Source organism: Mytilus trossulus, chromosome 13, assembly GCF_036588685.1.
Source record: "Mytilus trossulus isolate FHL-02 chromosome 13, PNRI_Mtr1.1.1.hap1, whole genome shotgun sequence".
Taxonomy (NCBI): Eukaryota; Metazoa; Mollusca; class Bivalvia; order Mytilida; family Mytilidae; genus Mytilus; species Mytilus trossulus.
Window position 1 is genome coordinate 58,139,426 of NC_086385.1, and position 19,482 is coordinate 58,158,907.

At 31.8% G+C, this 19,482-nt stretch overlaps 1 protein-coding gene across 1 annotated transcript; it reads right to left on the reverse strand.

The window, feature by feature from the left end:
* Window positions 1-12,187: 12,187 nt before the first annotated feature.
* Window positions 12,188-18,507, reverse strand: LOC134693913 (perlucin-like protein). The gene is made up of 5 exons (XM_063554848.1): window positions 18,394-18,507; window positions 17,581-17,681; window positions 14,435-14,525; window positions 13,481-13,688; window positions 12,188-12,241 (listed from the first exon to the last, which is right to left on the reverse strand). The coding sequence occupies exons 1-5, from the start codon at window positions 18,443-18,445 to the stop codon at window positions 12,205-12,207; spliced, it is 489 nt and encodes a 162-aa protein (XP_063410918.1). The 5' UTR covers window positions 18,446-18,507; the 3' UTR covers window positions 12,188-12,204.
* Window positions 18,508-19,482: the final 975 nt, after the last annotated feature.

Sequence of the window (19,482 nt, forward strand, 5' to 3'; positions counted from 1 at the left end):
CATGATAAATTCAACTTGTTACTTGATTAAGTCGACTTGTTTATTTGAAGATGAGGTAAAACCACGTGACTACTTTTGAAAAACATAGGTCTATTTTTAAATCGATTTCCACATTTCGTTTGTTTAAAGTGCTTCGGTTGTCTGAGTTTTTTTGTATGAAATGGGGGAACGGCAGTCAAACATCAGACAAAAGTACTAAACAAATTACAATATTTCGGACGTAAGGGGGATATACCCCCGTCATTTAGTCAGGCCTTTTATTTTCCTTAGTTCTCTAATGGAATCAGTACTATACTTATTGACATTATTACATTGACATATAATGGTTTACCTTTTTTTAAATTGTTATTTGGATGGAGAGTAGTCTCATTGGCACTCACACCACATCTTCCTATATCTAATTTATTCGTGAAGTATTCCACGGAACCCTCTGTCTCGCCTCAGTTGCTATTGACTCTTAAAAAGTTCATTTTTTCAGTAACATACAAGATTTAACAATTTTATTTTCTGGAGATGCTTTATCTTGATCTAAAAGATTAACTCATATACAACAATACACGGTTTATAACATAAATGGAGATGTACTTTATCAGGACAAACAGTTTTATTAACTGCAAAACAAAACTCTTAGAATTGTACTTCGTGTCTGTTTGTTGTTGAGATATACAAGTTCCTGGCCTTGTGCACTCTGTATCATTTGTATTTGTATCCATCTGATGAGTTAAGCCTTTTTCAATTGATTTTTATAGTTCAATCTTATGTTGTTATGTTTCACCACTATCCTAGGTTAGGGGAGGTTTAGGATCCCGCTTACATGTTAAACTCCGCCACATTATATATGTATGTGCCTTCCCACTGTCATGAGCCTGTCATTCAGTGGTTGTCGTTTGTTGATGTGTTCCATATTTGTTTTTCGGTCACTTTTCGTTCATTAATAAGTTCGTTAGTTTTCTCGTTTGAACTGTTTATCTGATTGGCAATTATACCACATCTTCTTTCTTTATACTTATATAAAACTAAGAAGATGTGGTAGGATAGCCAATAAGACATATTTCCAAAACATACCAAATCACTGTGAAGTAAACAGCTATATGTCACTATAGTATGGTCTATAACAATGAGAGAAAAAACCTACTGCATAGTAAGCTATGGAAGATCCCGAAATGATAAATGTGGGAACAAAATAAGAAACATAACAATCTAAAAGACGAAGATGCCGACGCCATTATTATTGACGACTGCATAACTATTTGCTTTGTCTCACTTCCGCGACATTAATGTCGCAGACTCGACACAAATCGAATGACTAGTACTTTATTGTCAACAAATGGAACACCTTTAATCATCTCAAACTCAATTACAGGAACACAACGGATAATATATGTTCCAATTGTCGAAACCATAATTCCTTCCGCTTTTCCTCGAGGATGACCTACCATATTCCACAAAATCACTGGGTTTGTAATTTCACGAATAACATGACGACAGGTGACTCACGTTGAGCAGGATCAGCCCACTTTTCGAGATCTTTGCCGGATTTTGATGAATTTATATTGACTAGTAATACCGATATATTGAGTTATCTAGCTACAAATAATGTTTTATTGATTTTGTTGTGCTGTGACACGGCGGTCCCAGGTTTGGTTTAGGGTTAAGCGCTCACAGACATGTTTAACTCCGCCATATTCTTCATATGCCTGTCACAAATCAAGAGCATGTAGTTAAAAAGTTGCCGTTGGTTCATATTTGTTTTTTGTAAATTGTTTTGTTATAAATAAGGCCGATACATTTTTCGTTTGAATTGATTCATGTTTCCATGTGGAGGTCTTTTATAGCCGTCTATTAGATTTGTTAAAGGTCGTACGACTGCCTATGATTGCTTAGATCCTCTTTTTTCTGGTAGCTAGTTGCCTCATTGGCAATCACACCACATCTCACAACTTTATTGAGTAGTGGCGTCGGCGTCTTCGTTATATAGATTGTTAGGTTTCCCGCCTGTGTAGTTTTTAATGTCATTTCGGATGCTTTCATAGCTTACTTTGTCGTAAAGGTTTTGCTGATCTTCTTATTTTTATTTAGCTAGCAGATCCCTCCCCGTGCGCTTCTTTCGATATAATTCCCTGCGATTCGACATAGATACTAGAGAACAGGACAGTAAGTAAAACTGTTTCGTAAATCTCAATGAATTGTTATAGGTGTTAATATTTTAGATCATACAAGATTTTTAAAAATGTTGTTTTTTTGTAGATGCTTTGATCTAAAAGATCAAAATATAGCATGTACAGAAAAAAAACTATTTTTCAAATCGTGTATGTTACAGAAAAATTGACTTTTTATAGTCAACATTTCAATTTTACACTGACATCAGCAATCTCATACAACAGAAAGTTCAATTGAATCCTTCACGAATTTATCATTATACTGATTCCATTTGAGAACTAAGGAAAATAAACGGCCTTACTTAATAGGGGGAGGGGAGGGGGTATATCCCCCTTATGTCCGAAATATTATTATTTTTTAGTACTTTTTTCTGATATTTGACTGTCGTACCCCCTTTTCATACAAAAGAACTCACACAACCGAAGCATATTAAACAAACGAAATATGGAAATCGATTTAAAATAGACCTATGTTTTTCCAAAGTAGTCACGTGGTTTTACCTCATCTTCAAATAAACAATCGGTCGACTTGATCAATTAACAAGTTGAATTTATGATGTCGACTTCTTATTACTATGTCATTACATTTATATTAGAAAGTCGACATTGTAATGCAATTATTTCTTCATCATTCCGACAAGTTGACTCCACATGATTATTAGATTCCAGCTTATAACACACAACATAACTTATAATTCCGACTTATTAGCAACAAAATAACTTTACAAGGGGTGTACCATATGCGCTTCCATATATATCTAAGATAGCTACATAGTTTGATGACAATCCAAGTTGATTAGAAAAAGTTATTAAAAAAATTAAAGTGTACTATCTCTATTTTGTCCAAATTGCAAATCCTAGCTTTTTTTACCGAGATGACTTTAATTCATAAATTTTACAGCAATACAACAAAATAGTAAATGAAATTGGATTCAGTAAGCTTGATATATATATATATATCTAAGCTAGCTGCCTAGTTTGATGAAATTCCAAGTTGATTTGTAAAAGTTATAAAAACAATTAATGTGGACTATCTCTATTTTGTCCGAAATTGCAAATCCTAGCATTTTTTACCAACAATTTTAATTCTTAAATTTTACAGCAATACAACAAAAAAGTGTATGAAATGGGATTCAGTAATGACAATCCAAGTTGATTTGAAAAAGTTATAAAAAAAATTAAAGATGCCTATCTGAATTTATATAATAATTTTTATTTTTACCTATTGTAAAATTATTTTTTTTTCATTTCACAGCCAGTAATCAAACTACCTAATAAGCTTGAATTTTGTAAGATCAATATTTAATTTAGTTAGATTGGCTTCTTTATACTTGTCAAATCTGAATTTGAAGGTCATGACTAGTCGAGACTGGTTCAGACTGAGTCGAGACTAGTCGAAACAGGTCGGGACTGGTTCAGACTGAGTCAAGACTGGTCGAGACAGGTCGAGACTGGTTCAGACTGAGTCGAGACAGGTCGAGCCTTGGTCAAGACCATTTCAGACTTATTAATATGGTCGAGACCTAGTCGAATACACTTAAGAACAGTTAAGTCCAGTCGAGACAATGTCGAGACTAGTCGAGTAAAATATGTGCTCGATTTTACTGGTCGAGCACAAAAACTGGTCAATTCAGACTCTGAGCAGTTTGTAGTTTCACTTAAATGCAATCTTTGTTGTAACAGTAATTTGGGTATAGATAATAAGCAAAATGTTGTATCTATTCATCATTGTTAAAAAACCTGGATTGTAAAATTTTTAGGGTTGTAGAATTTCAATTTACTCTAAAATTAATAAAAAAAAAAATTGTGAAGTTTGTTACAAAATTATAGTGACTCTCAGGTTTGTGACTTTTTGGAGTATGGATGACCGGTGGGTCACGATGGGAGCCCGTTCGGGTCATCTTCTTTCCGTTATCATTTGGGGGCTACTGATTTTCCAGATGATATTGCTAAATAGTTGAAAAAGAAAGTTCGTATAAAGCAAATGTTGAACCATTTAAGGCAATCCGTTCAGCTGTCCTTCAGCTTTATCTCCTTTAAATTCCGTTTCTAAAGAGAATTCAATAGAACGCAGGGATATTGTTGACTTGAGCTTTCCAGAGGGCGAGGCGGTTAATTCTGGTATTTTCAAAGATCGTTATTTAGGCGATGAAATTTCAGTTTCGTATCCCACGGTTGAGGATTTTATTATCTTAATTCTAAGAGTAAAGGTCAAGGTTGCAGAATGTTTCAGAGGAACCTGAAACGGGCTTATAGACAATTAGTCGTTGACCCGGGTGTTATCCATCTCTTAGGTTACAAAGGGAGAGGCCACTTGTATTACGAGCGTGTATTAACAATGGGGTTCAGATCTGCGGCATATATATGTATGCGAACAACAAATGCTATTGCATGTATGTGTCAAAACATGGGCATAGATATTTTGAACTATTTAGATGATTTGGCTGGATGTGATATTCCATCTAGCAGTGATGATGCTTATGCTAAATTGGGTCTTATTTTACAGAATTGTGGCATTGAAGAATCAATCGATAAAGCTTGTCCGCCTAGTACAAAAATGATGTGTATAGGCATTTTATTTGATTCTGATAACATGACAATGTCTATTGATACCCAAAGACTGTAAGAGATTCTGCAGTTAGTTTCTAATTGGCTCTGTAGCACAAATTGTTCAAGGAGAGAATTACAATCCTTACTGGGAAAATTAAATTATGTATCTCAATGTGTGCGTTCCGGCCGAATTTTTGTGTCAAGGCTGTTAAATTGGTTAAGAGATTTCCCCGATAATGGGAAAATAGTAATTCCAACTGATTTTACCTTAGCCGTATTTGGCACAACTTTTTGAAATTTTGGATCCTCAATGCTCTTCAACTTTGTATTTGTTTGGCTTTTTAACTATTTCGATCTGAGTGTCACTGATGAGTCTTATGTAGACGAAACGCGCGTCTGGCGTATAAAATTATAATCCTGGTACTTTTGTTAACTATTTAAACGTGACTTATTCTGGTGGCAGAAATTTTTGCCCAGTTTAAATGGAATTTTTATGATTTTATCAGATGAATTCTCAATCCCTGATCAATTGCTTTCTGTGGATGCATGTTTGACAGGATGTTGCGGATGGATGGACGGAAGATATTTTTACTGTTCATTTCCGGAGTTTATTTTAGATCAAAACCTGCATATAAATTTATTTGAGATGTTGACGATTGTAGTAGCCTTAAAATATGGTATCAGTACGTATTTTAAATACAGGCGCCACCAGAAATGAGTTCCTGCAGTCGTGTTTACGGGAGGTTTGTTGGAATGCAGCTGTAAATAATTTTGAGTTAAAAGCTATACATATTTCAGGTTGCGATAACCGTTGACCAGATCCGTTGTCTAGATGGGATTTATATTATAAATTTCATTTAGACTTTTAAGAAAGGACAAAAGGCATGTCCCTATTTAGAGATTTGATTTCTAAAGAATTGTTTCAGTTTGAACATATTTGGTAATTGTTTATTCGTGTTTTTGTAGATTTGCAAGTACTCAGACGATATATGTTCGTGACTAGGATTTTGGCTTTTGCGAAAGGTATTTTGGTTAATTTTAAAACGCAGAGGAGAGCTTATTTATTGTTTTGTAATAAATTTCATTTAGAACCTTTTGATATTGATTCTGAATTATTATGCACTTATTCAGAGTTTCACAGTAGAAGTTTCAGATCAGCTCAATCTATTCGCAATTATTTAAATGGAGTAAAAGTTCTTTTCCTGTTGTTAGGATTACATGTGTATGTATTTTCGTCTTACGAATTGAAGTTGACGATGAAAGGCTTAGACAGAAAATTAAAACATTTATCTAAATAGGCATTTCCTATTATTTTTCCAAAAAAATTGCGAACATTTAAATTTGAATACGCCGCTAGATGCGACATATTGGTGTTTATTTCTTTTTGCTTTATTACTTTTAAGCAGGAAGTCTAATTTACTTCCAGTATCAACCAAGAAATTTGACAAAATAAACAGCTGTGCAGAGGTGATGTCACAGTCTTTCCGTCTCTTATAATAGTTGCATTCAAATGGACAAAATCAATTCAGTTGGGTAATCGTATTTTAAGGATACCTTTGCTTGCATATCCTCTATCTAAATTTTGCCCAGTAAATGCGTATTAAAGGATGTGTTCTTTAAATCCTTGCACTTCAGATGATGCCGCTTTTTCTTGTACAAAAAAGGGGAAATGCATAACAATTACTTATAATCAGTTTCAGAATAAACTGAGAGAAATACTTTGTAAAATTGGTTTAAATCCAAAATTATTTTCTTTTCATAGTTTCCGAAGAGGTGGAGCAACGTTGGCATCGAAAGCAGGGTCCTAGTTCTATCCAATTGATGGGTGATTGGAAAAGCAATTGCTATACTAAATTATATTGTCAGTTCTTTGTTTGATAAAATCAATGTAAAATTAAAGACTTTGTTTTAAAATGAAATTTGCTCTTTATATATTTTAGGTCTACTCTGGTGTGCGATTCCATAGCAAAGCATGTTAAAACTATTAGAAGGTGTCACCTGCAAGCCTTTCCTGGAGCAAATATTTGGAACATTTTCAATTTGCTTAAGTGTTGAACAATTCAGGTAAATTATGATATAATTCTGATGCATGTAGGAACCAATAATGTTGGCACCTATGAGGTTGCTGATTTTGATATAGACTATAATGTGCTTATCTCTACAATTGAGAAATTAGTTAAGCCACATACTGTAATAGTTATGTCAGCAATTATTCAACGTTTACTTGATTTTCAGAATACATGTTATTTTGTCACGACTATTAATTCTAGATAAAGAAGATTATGCTTTAAACGTAGTGTTCAGTTTGTAGCTACTTATAAACTTTTTTTGAAGTTTTGGGATGCCAGTTTGTGAACTTTATTCACCCATTTGTAAGTTAAATTTGAATTATTTTGGTAATTTAAAGTTGACAATTTTTATTGTTCAAGTAATGTCTCATTGTTAAACCAGAGGATGTTAAGTCTGATCTTGTTACTGTTAATCAGAAGGAGCAATCTTATTATGTGCCTTTTTGTTCAATTGTGCTTACAGTAGTGGGTGATTGTATATATTCTTAAGGGAACATTTTGTTTTCTGGTCAATTTTGTAATAAAGAATAAAGATCTGACCATTCATGTCAGTGGTATTGTTTAATATCTGACCATTCATGTCGGTATTATTATATATTTTGTTTTTGTTAGAAATATCTTGCCAATCATGGCAGTGATATTTTTGATTTCTGACCATTCACGTCAGGGATATTTGTGATTTCTGACATTCATGTCAGGGTTATTTGTGATTTCTGACCATTCATGTCAGTATTTTCATTATTTTTGTTTTCACTCTTATTTGTATATAAGGTGAAACATGGCTTTAGATGAGCCCTGTAACTTAAATAGCTTTTAAATTTTGTTAAGTAGCAATCAATTGGTTTTGGTTACTGTTTGGCCGTTGGGGTTTTGGTGCTGAACATTGATTGAATTAACTTTAACCTCTTTTATTGTTTTTTCATATGAAATTGTAATAATTTGCCAAAATTAAATGTTTTATTTTAATTCGCTTCAATTCTTACTGAGCATTTATTTATATTATTGCTTTGCATCCAGTCGTCTCATATGTCTTATATATCTGCGTCTATTTACTTCGAAAGAGCAAATTGTGCTATTTCAAATTAATTAAAAATATATAATTGGCGACTGGAGATAAAAGAAATAGACTTTATACTATTCGAATTATTTCGGTTTTTTACATACAGCTAATGATGCAATTTGTTATGAATTTTATAGCATAACAATGCATTTTGATTGGTTCTTTTATATACTTGTGATTTAAAGAATTTTAAGTTTTTTCATTCTGCCGTCCATAGCCGAAAACTAACCCTCCCATTATTTATCCCACCCAATATTTATAATCAGTAGTTTCAGTCTCATTTCTGTGGAAGTTTTATTTTTCAGCGTATGTTCCTTGCTGATGTTTCTGTGGATATACGAATTTACAATATAATTGACCGGATATAGACGTGCGATCTAAGTGTTGTTGATGAATGGTGCTGAACATTGATTGAATTAACTTTAACCTCTATTATTGTTTTTTCATATGAAATTGTAATAATTTGCCAAAATTAATTGTTTTATTTTAATTCGTTTCAATTCTTACTGAGCATTTATTGCTTTGCATCCAGTCGTCTCATATGTTTTATATATCTGCGTCTATTTACTTCGAAAGATCAAATTGAAAAATATTATTTCGACATGTTCGATGTGCTGTTTCATCAATATCTAATAAATGCATTTAATAAAATGATATGCACTTATATATTATTTCGGTTTTTTACATACAGCTAATGATGCAATTTGTTATGAATTTTATAGCATAACAATGCATTTTGATTGGTTCTTTTATATACTTGTGATTTAAAGAATTTTAAGTTTTTTCATTCTGCCGTCCATAGCCGAAAACTAACCCTCCCATTATTTATCCCACCCAATATTTAAAATCAGTAGTTTCAGTCTCATTTTCTGTGGAAGTTTTATTTTTCAGCGTATGTTCCTTGCTGATGTTTCTGTGGATATACGAATTTACAACATAATTGACCGGATATAGACGTGCGATCTAAGTGTTGTTGATGAATGTTGCTGAACATTGATTGAATTAAATTTAACCTCTATTATTGTTTTTTCATATGAAATTGTAATAATTTGCCAAAATTAATTGTTTTATTTTAATTCGTTTCAATTCTTACTGAGCATTTATTGCTTTGCGTCCAGTCGTCTCATATGTTTTATATATCTGCGTCTATTTACTTCGAAAGATCAAATTGAAAAATATTATTTCGACATGTTCGATGTGCTGTTTCATCAATATCTAATAAATGCATTTAATAAAATGATATGCACTTATATATGAAACTTCAGCATATTTTACACAGCAAATACAATAGATTTTTGTTATATATATATATATTTCAAGGAACAATCAAGATTACTATCACAATATTGTGTTTCTTTTTGTTTCTAGATCATAATCCTTGAACCTTTGATAACTATTATGCTTATGTTTGGTATAAGCCTCAATCTGATTCTTCCTGTTCTTATCATTGGAGATTCCTATACATGTATTAATGTGACAATATGTCGTCGCGAGAGAAATAGACTATTAAAAAATGATACAGGAAACAAACAAAGTAAGTAATTTATTTGAACTAAACAAATTAAAAATAATATGCAATTGAGGTTGGGCCTATCCAGATTTTAAAACAACATACGGTTTAGAAAAAATAATAAAACAAAAATACTAGATCGTAAAATACAAAGATAAACGTGAGAACTGCATACTCCAATTCATTGCAATGATACATACTCATAGTGACCTGCAATATAAAATAAGTAGGTGATATATTACTACAAGCAACAGAGACCGAATGACGGAATTGTACGCAGTCGCAGAACACCGAATGACATTTAGCAATACGTAGAACAAATACCGCAAATATTTTTAAGAGAGCCTTGTCATTGATATATATTTATCAATTAATTCTACATTATGACAAATCTTTCTTTTAAGTTACAATTTCTAAAAGATAACGACCCTAAAATTACCACAAATGTAAGAAGACAAATTGATCAAAACAGTTATTATTCTTGTAATAGGTTAAAAAGGATCATTTATAATGTTCCTTTTGTAATAATTAAGATGTAAGTTGCTACGTGTACCTTTCAAACCGAATTTTCTTTTATCTGAATTTGATATTGTGTTTCTGTGAGTTTAAAAGAAGAAGATGAAGTATCATATCCAATGAGACAACACTCCACAAGAAACCAAAATGACACAGCAATTAACAACTATATGCACCTATTTCCAATGGAAACAAGTAATTGTGCCTCGCCTTTCAATACAATTATTCAAAGCATGTTCCCACAAAAATAAGATAAATCCTTACAAACCAGTGTCTATCGATTACCGATAAAGGTCACGTGACTTGAAACCCCTAAATCATGGCTGAAAATAAATTGAAATCATAACAGATACTGTCAATTATTCGTACTGTCTGTTTTTCTGTACCTTTAGTTTTGGAAGTTCTCTCAGTTTCAATTTCTTATTCATTTGATGTTCTATAACATTTTTTACCATTTGTTTTAACTTACCACACAGAACATGGATGCACTGTCGATATACTCTTAGCATAATTTTGTCATATGATCTTGTTAAACCATGATGGACTTAATATTAAGTAGAGTGCATATTCACTAAAAATAATAGTCTACATGAATTTTTTTTTTTTTGGCTGAGATTGGACATAATATACATTTTTGGGCAAAGATTTCTTTTAATAACAAGTCACAAAACTTATCAAAACAATACTTATCTAATAAGACACTGATCGCAAAATGTGCATATGATAAATTGTACTTCTATTTCTGTATATCTAGTTTTTCTTACTATTGCTGTTCACGAATTTTTTTTTTTCGTCAGTTATTTAAGATTTGTTCTTCTAGATACATGCTCGGCATTCCCTATCCTATGTTAATGTATGTCGATATAAAGAGTAAAATATGTATGAAATTATTTAAACCATCTAAATCTTACGGTTTACTTAAACTTTCAAGAGTAAGAAAAAAAGCAAATTATAGTTAATATTATATGATTAATTTTCATCAAACAAATGATCTTTGGAATACTGATAATGCCTTAAATCATTTTAGGAAATTTGTACATTAATTATTTAAATGTTCATTGATTATGTAAAATGACTCGTCATTTATAGGGATTATGTAGAATCACTAACGATTTAAGTGATTCTACATATTCCCTGAATAATCAGGGATTTTTACATACTTCCTGATTATACAAATTCCCTGTAAATAGTTATCAAAGGTACCAGGATTATAATTAAGTACGCCAGACGCGCGTTTAATCTACATCACATTATTTTGGCTTTTTGAAGATCAAAAGAAGACGGTTGTCTTGGTTTTTTATAACTACTGCGATTGGTCGACTTTGCAGTGTCGTACAACAGAAGTTCATCCAATACTCATGTTACGTGTCGCATCTTTTATCTGTAAAAAAAAACTAACAAAACTGTGATAGCAGGTTTTATCTGTTAAACATTAACAAATCTATCTTAGCCGGGTTTTTTTTGCAATTAGACCATCTTATTGCTCTTTATCTCTCACCCATAAAGTTTTTTTTCATATTGCTTTTTTTCTATACTCGATTGTTGTTTAATAAATAGGAAAGTGTTTGTGGGATTTTTTCTTTTTCTTCTTGGATTGAAACGGGGTTATGAGGTTCGATTGTTGGGTTTTTCCCTAAATCATTTCTTGTAAAGCATATTCTTTTATTAATGACTTCTTATTTCAACACACACTTACCGTTTAAATCATTTATCTCAGCAATTGATTTTGTTATCAGTAAATTAAAAGCAAACTAAAAATTATTAGTATGGTATATATATACACACATTCATGGGTCTACACTCTGTCGATACCTGTAAATTGGCATTGCAGTGTACAAGGTCATGTTTTTCTCTAACGGTTTATTACGTCTTTATACTAAATCCATTGGATGTTGTATGTGTACAGCTTGATAGTTTAGTCTTAGATGCATGCTTTTTTTATTAGTTGTTAGGGGCTTTGCACTAGCTGTCAGATAACTGCGAGTACTCTCAGATCTTTTCTAATTGTCTTTTTGTTGTCGGGAGGAACTAGTACATGGCCATGTCCACTTCAGTGTTTGTCCATCTGATGAGTTAAGCCTTTTCAACTGATTTTTATATTTCGTTCTTATGTTGTACTGTTATACCACTGTCCCAGGTTAGGGGGAGGGTCGGGATCCCGCTAACATGTTAAACCCGCCACATTATTTATGTCATTGCAATTTTGTTTTATATATACAAATAAGATTGGGAACAGTTAAGTTGCCAGAAGGAAGCCCTCAACTTTAATGTACTTCTCGATCGACACTTGTGCTCTTAAGTCATCATATGATAAAAGGTAAAAGTCGATTCTAACAATATTTATTTCCCAATAATTGCACCACCAGATCCAGAAATTCTGAAAGGAAATCAGGATTTTGTAAATAGATTACAATAGAAATACGACAGAAAGTTATATATAAACATCATGATAATAATAATACAATAAATTCATACAATTGGGTCTTTCATTACCAGTACAGCAATGATAAAGCCATTCGATAAGGATTTGATCCCACGGTGATTGGTGTCCGAACTATTTCCCACCTATATATACTGTACATAGAAGTAACCTGTTAATTTCGGTAACATTTTACGAATCATTATTATGAAGTAGTTCGAAATGATATAACAGTGTATGATAATAGTATTTGAACTAAATTCTTAATTTATTGAAGTAAATAAAAAGTGATGACGGTTTACACACTCTAATCAAAAGGCTAAATTTTAGTAACAAGTCCGTCTTTAAGTGAGCAGTATTCAATTCAATTAAAATTTCACACAAACTCGATTCTACAATCTAACCGATTTGCCACAAAATATTTATAGTGTAAGAAATGTTTAAATTGTGCTATACACAAAATAAGATATATTATATCTATATAAACATAGATATATACGTATTTCTGGATATTAAGAAAATATTAAGGTTTTATTTTATGACTGGTTTACAAAGTTGAAATATTTGCTGCCTGATTTTAAACACTTGGTCCCACGATTTGAAAGATTATTGTGTGTACCCTCTAATCGTATACGCTATTAAACCAAGAGTTCCAAATGGGGAAGCTGAAATCATCCCTTCGTAATTTTTTACGACGCCATCACGAGTTGGTTGGCCGTTATGGAATTACCGTTTCACAGATGATAACGGATCGGATATATCCCTTATGTCGAAACTACAATCCAATTTCATTTCACAACGAATGTTACCTACCAAAATCACTTATTTACCGTGTTTTTGATAATATGACCATCATGGCTGATGCCATATGTGGAGCAAGATTTGCTTACCCTGACATGTGAGATAACTCTCAGTAATTGGTGGGGTTCGTGATGTTAAGGTGTTAGTTTTTTTTTTAAATTGTGTCTTGTGTACTATGTTTTGGGTGTTTATCTTTTATCTTATAGTCCTGGTGTTTATTTTTGATTTAGGACATTAACTGTACCTCTGGTATCTTTTTTTTTCGTTTATAAAACATAGCATTAGTATATGTTTAAATTGATATGTAAAATGATATAACTTTCTGCAGAAAATATCGGCTTCTTTCGATGATCTTGCGTAATCTACCGACTTTTGCTGAATCGAAAACAAACTTACGACTTTTCACATATATAATAAGAATGCGATGCACATAACCAATCATTCCATTCCCACGAACTCGCTTTCCAAAGTGACAGACAGTCTTCTCCTTGTGAATTATCTGGTTGTGAAGGTATCCAGTCAGTGAAATCGAATGGCTCATCCGTTTCAGCCCACGTCCATTCCCCTTCTATAAGATCGTCCTCACCACCGACCCAAAAGTTAGCTGTGAATGAGTAATGAAATCATTTGTGGTGTTATGGTTCCTCAGTGTTTTATTGTGTGTTCTGTTGTTTATCTTTTCGTTGTTTTTCATGTTTTCATTTGCCAAGGAATTGGGAGCTTATTTTCTTATCTTATGATTTTAAAAATATAATGGGTATATTTCACCTCCTCTCAATTAAGGAACATTAAAATATTGTTAAATACGCTTGATATCTTGACTTTCAAATAATGAAGTTGAAGTTCTGAAATTTACGGTATTTGGGCACAACATGTTCAGTGTTGTCACTATATATACTCTATCACAACCTTTTGTAGTTTGATGTATGTGTTGTAACAAAATTAGAGAGAGAGAGAAAAAAAAAGAAAGTATTCTTGTTATCCTTATTGGAAATGTGAAGAGGTTTTCCCCAGTAAAACATATCATCCTGGACGTGTGCACCTGTCCCAGTTTGAGAATCTTTTTAGTGGTTGTCTTTTATTTATGTGTTTCAGAAGAGTCGATTTAAAGTAGATTAAACCCTTGATTTTTCCTGTAGGAACTGTTTTTCACTTGTCATTTAATGGTCAGATAGATTACTGTTCGGATTGAGCCATGGCTCCGTGTTGAAGGTTGTAATTTTGATCTACAATTGTATACGGTTATACATTGTGACTTTAAATAACAGTGAGGCACTCATATTACATATTCTTATTTCTAATTACCCCAAACTAAACAATTCACCTTCACAGACTTAAACCAATACATACCATTTATTATTTTTGACTGAGCTTTAAGAAAAGCGTTTTCGTCTGATGTTTCAATTGTTGCTAAGTAACCTGTATGGGCTTTACACGCACTCTAAAGTTAAAATAGTACACTTTTTATTTGAAAATGTAAAAGAGTTAAGTAAATAAGAAAAAGCAAGGCACACACCACAACTATTTCTCTTTGATGGACGAAGGGGGTTTTCCTCCAATGATTAAAAATGTCAAAAACTGTAATATCTTATTTTTGATTTGATGTTTCAAAAAATAAAAATAATCAGTGTTAAAAATAAATAGTTTTGTATTTTTCTTTAGTAGATTGGTTACACCACTGTACAATGTTAGCGGGAGGGTAAGAGCACTTGCAAATATATTTTAACCAAGTATATTTCTAATACTTTTTTTTTTAAAAAGAGTTTGTAATTCATTGGCTGTCCTTTGTTATTGTATATCATAATTGTTTTGCGTTTAATGTTTTATTCATAAATAAAAACATTCATTCCCTCGATTAAATTAATCTACATTTGCCATTGGTGGGCTTTTCATATATTATGCAATAGGTCCGAGACCACAATTGTCGTCCCTTGATTTTCGTTGTTCACGAATATAGTCCCTAGTGTTAACAGTGGGTTAATTGCCAATAATTTTTATACCCCTTCCAAATTTATTTCTCCATGTTTAATTCCTCAAATTGTAAGAAGGGGGGTGAAACTACACTGTAAAAAAAATTGGGTCCAGAATTTTACAGGAAAGTAGTGATTTGGTCCAGCTGAAAAAGGTTAAAAATTAGCACTTCGGAAGCTGTCAAAAGATTTCAAGACACCCTAAACACAAAATTGTCCATATTTTGAGTTAGAGGCGATGAAGTTTTCTACATTTTTGATATAATTTGTCCCAAAAGTAGTACAACACACTGTAAAAATTTCATTGAGAAAGCGCAGGTGGGATTTTTTTAATTTTCATTTATGTTCTAAAAGAAATGCACTACGAATTAATTGTGTTCTCGGACCTAAGAGGTGAAGTCTGTAAATATAGAATCTGTACTTTTGCAACTTCCCTAAATGATTTGGTGGTTTCAATTTGTCGAATAGCATGAAACTAAAGGATTTAAACTTTTATTTTATAGAATTTCTGCAAAAATGACCAATTTTGGCATTTTATGGTCGAAATAGGCATTTTAAGGCTTTTTCAATATTGATGCATACATGGCATCCTGACTTTTTATCTGACAGGTTTTCATGTGTCAATACTTGTGTTTCTATGACTTTGTCTAGTTCTTTTACTTGTTTATGAACTCAGAATCTACAGAAAAGAAGATTATCTCAGACAATATGTACAAAATGTGTTGTATAAATGACCCTTGTCTAACGCCCTGTTTGGATGAAGTCAAAAGTGGGGTTCTTGGTACATAAAATTTTGAAGTCCACAATAAAGACCTCACTAAATTTGTATCAAAAGCACTTTACAATGTCTATTGTACCTGTTCCATCTCACATAATATCTTTCTTTTCTTCTGTAAGATAGCAAGTGGTTTAAATATAAGCCTGTTGAGATTAAAATTGCATTCAAGTTTTTCATTAAAAAGGCAAAAATCTTTGTATCAGACCATACTGTCTGTAAGAAAAGTTAATTGCAAGAGCCTTTTTGTGCTCAGATTTGTTGTATCATGTCACATGAGTATAGAAATGATAAAAAAGACACAATTTTTTATTTCTTATAGCCTCAATATGTATTTTTTAATGTAAATATGTGGCACGGCATAAATTGACCATTATTTTTTTCCAGTCTTTCTTGGCTTAAGACCCTTTTAAACTAATATGATATGTTGTTTGTGACTTTTCTTTCCATTTAAAGTACATTCAATACATATGTAAAGATTATTTATAACCAAAAAGATTCACAAATTTAAAATTGCTGGAAAATATTACATCTTCATGTAAGGCTCCCTTTCATTGAAAAACCTAAATTTTTGGGCCAAGGCTGATATAAATTTGACTTTTGAATAATTATGCTAAGTCTGATAAATCAAATGAGTACTCTATTTCTTTTAGTACATAATAAATGATATATTAGGACATTTAAAAAGTATTTTTTTGCAATATTTTAATTTTCAAAGCCCAAAATGTTGATAGTTGATATTATTCAATTTTAACGTCAAAATTTAACACGCAAAGATGAGTATAGAATTTAACATATTGTCTATAATATATATCCTATTGTTATGAAACTTTGCAAGCAGTGTTATAATTTATTAAACTTTGGTCATACCAAGTTTTTCTAAGATTTGTCAACTATTTCTATCCTATTAGGTCCGAGACCACAATTGTCGTCCCTTGATTTTCGTTGTTCACGAATATAGTCCCTAGTGTTAACAGTGGGTTAATTGCCAATAATTTTTATACCCCTTCCAAATTTATTTCTCCATGTTTAATGCCTCAAATTGTAAGAAGGGGGGTGAAACTACACTGTAAAAAAAATTGGGTCCAGAATTTTACAGGAAAGTAGTGATTTGGTCCAGCTGAAAAAGGTTAAAAATTAGCACTTCGGAAGCTGTCAAAAGATTTCAAGACACCCTAAACACAAAATTGTCCATATTTTGAGTTAGAGGCGATGAAGTTTTCTATATTTTTGATATAATTTGTCCCAAAAGTAGTACAACACACTGTAAAAATTTCATTGAGAAAGCGCAGGTGGGATTTTTTTAATTTTCATTTATGTTCTAAAAGAAATGCACTACGAATTAATTGTGTTCTCGGACCAATAGGGTATTTGTGTATTGTTGAAAGCTGTACTGTGATCTATATTAAGCTGCTTATATTCATCGTTTAGTCCAAGTTGGTTACATATCTAATTGTTTTTTAATGTTAATTCTTATCACTGGGAAATTATCAACCATTAGACTAGGAACGATATTTTGGACTATATTATGGAGTCCACCGTTTATCCCTGGACGATTGATCATTGTTAACATAGGGCCTCTTGTGTTTACTTCGAATTCCCTAGGTTATACAAGATAAATTATATTCAGGTGATTTTCAAAAATGTATTTCAAGTCTTAAAAAAACACGATATTTTGAGTTTAAAGAGACAAACCTTTAAGTAAGATATAACAAGAAAGTATCGTTCTAAGATTTCATTTGTCTACTTACAGATGCGTCATACCAGCTTACTAGATGCTTAAAGAAACCATAACAGTGTCCACTATGAGGTAGCCATCCATGCGGGCAGTTTGATATGAGAAGACTGTCAACTATATAAAGGATCGTTTTCATTATTGTGATAAAGATCAGTTAGATCGTAGTCATTTTCTGAGCGTTCTTTTTAAAAATGTTGAAAGAAAAGTGGTTGTTTTTTTACAAATATGTATCATGTTAATCAAGCTTTATTTTATATATAACAGACACGTACAAATGTTGCAACTGAAAAATAAAACAATTTTAAAAACAAAATTACGGATTTTGTTGGTCCTCAATGATCTTCAACTTCGTACTTTATATGGTATCTCAACATCTTTTGATGCGAGCGTTACTGATGAGTCTTATGTAGACGAAAAGGGCGTCTTGCAAAAATATAAAATGTTCATCCTGGTATTTATGATAAGTTTATTTAGACACCCCAAATACCTGAATTAGCCGAATTTACATTAAGCGTTATCATATTCTATCACGTTATGAAACCTATGAGTATCTTACGAATCAACTTGAAATGTGCTCTTGAATATTTGACCAATCAATAATTTTTAACAACAACAAGTCATTTTGTTCTATGAATTCATGTTAACTACATTAGTTTGAGAATGTTGATACAATGGCAGAGAAATTCTTTAGCTTTACTTTAACAAATAAAACACAACTTAGTAAAATAGATGTATAACCATGGTTATTAAAATTTTCGATTGAAGCTACTTATCTATTCATATAATAAACACAAAAATTCATTATAAAAAAAATAATATATCTCACCCTCAACAATTCGTACAAATAGTACTATCAACACATATCCAACCAATTTCATGATTTGTAAGAGGTAGTCCGTTTGTGATTCGTATGGCCGAATTAAATCTATTGACCTTATAAACCTTTATTATCATCATATCGTCCAGAGATAAACTGTGTTAGTGTTATCAAGACCTACATAAATTCATCTGTACGTTCTGTAAATTTAGAAATGGATACGTGTGGTTTATATTACGAATATAATACAATTGACAAGTTTGAAAAATTATGTATTTCTTTTTAAGGAAATTTTGACTACCAAATAGTGCAACCTATACATTTAGACTTCCTAGTAACACTAGACAAATTCTTTATATAGATTCGTTAACATAAAAAGTCAATTTTGAATAAAGCGGTGAATCAATGTTAAGTCAGCGAAATTGAGAAAAACAAAACTAGATTTACCCCTTCATATGATATTCTAAGACAGTCATCACTGAAAACTTTTGTTGTAATCCTTTTGAAAATAAGATAAAACAAACAACAAAAATTCAGGCTTGTAATTTGATGTCAGAAGCAGATCAGTGATATATTCATTCGTTTATATAAGTAACTATTGACAGCGTGGTGACTACCTTGTTCTAATCTTTACAATAGAACATAAAACAAGCTAGCTCAACATGCAGTTATGTCTACTTCTTATCTGTCTTTATATTTAAAAGATTTCTGTGACGGTCAGTTGTACTTGGTTAAACTTTTAGGAATGTTTGGTCCTTAATGCTCTTCGACTTCGTACTTGGGTTAGGCCTTTTAACCATTTTTAATTCTAGCGTCACAGACGAGTCTTATGAAGACGAACGCGTGGAGACGAAACAATTTAATCCTGGTATCTATGACGAGTTAATTTGAAAACATTAAGAATGAGTTCAGTTTTCCAATGTACAGGTAGCAATAACTCGACAGCGCCTGCATATAGAACATATAAAGTAAAGTTTAATCGATATTGAAAAGTTTGTGGTTACTATCAATATGTACTAAATAGTTGGTTTCCTTCAAACAAGGAAGTTATTAAACTAAGGGTTTCATGTGTTGAATTTGATGACAGATTTAATCATC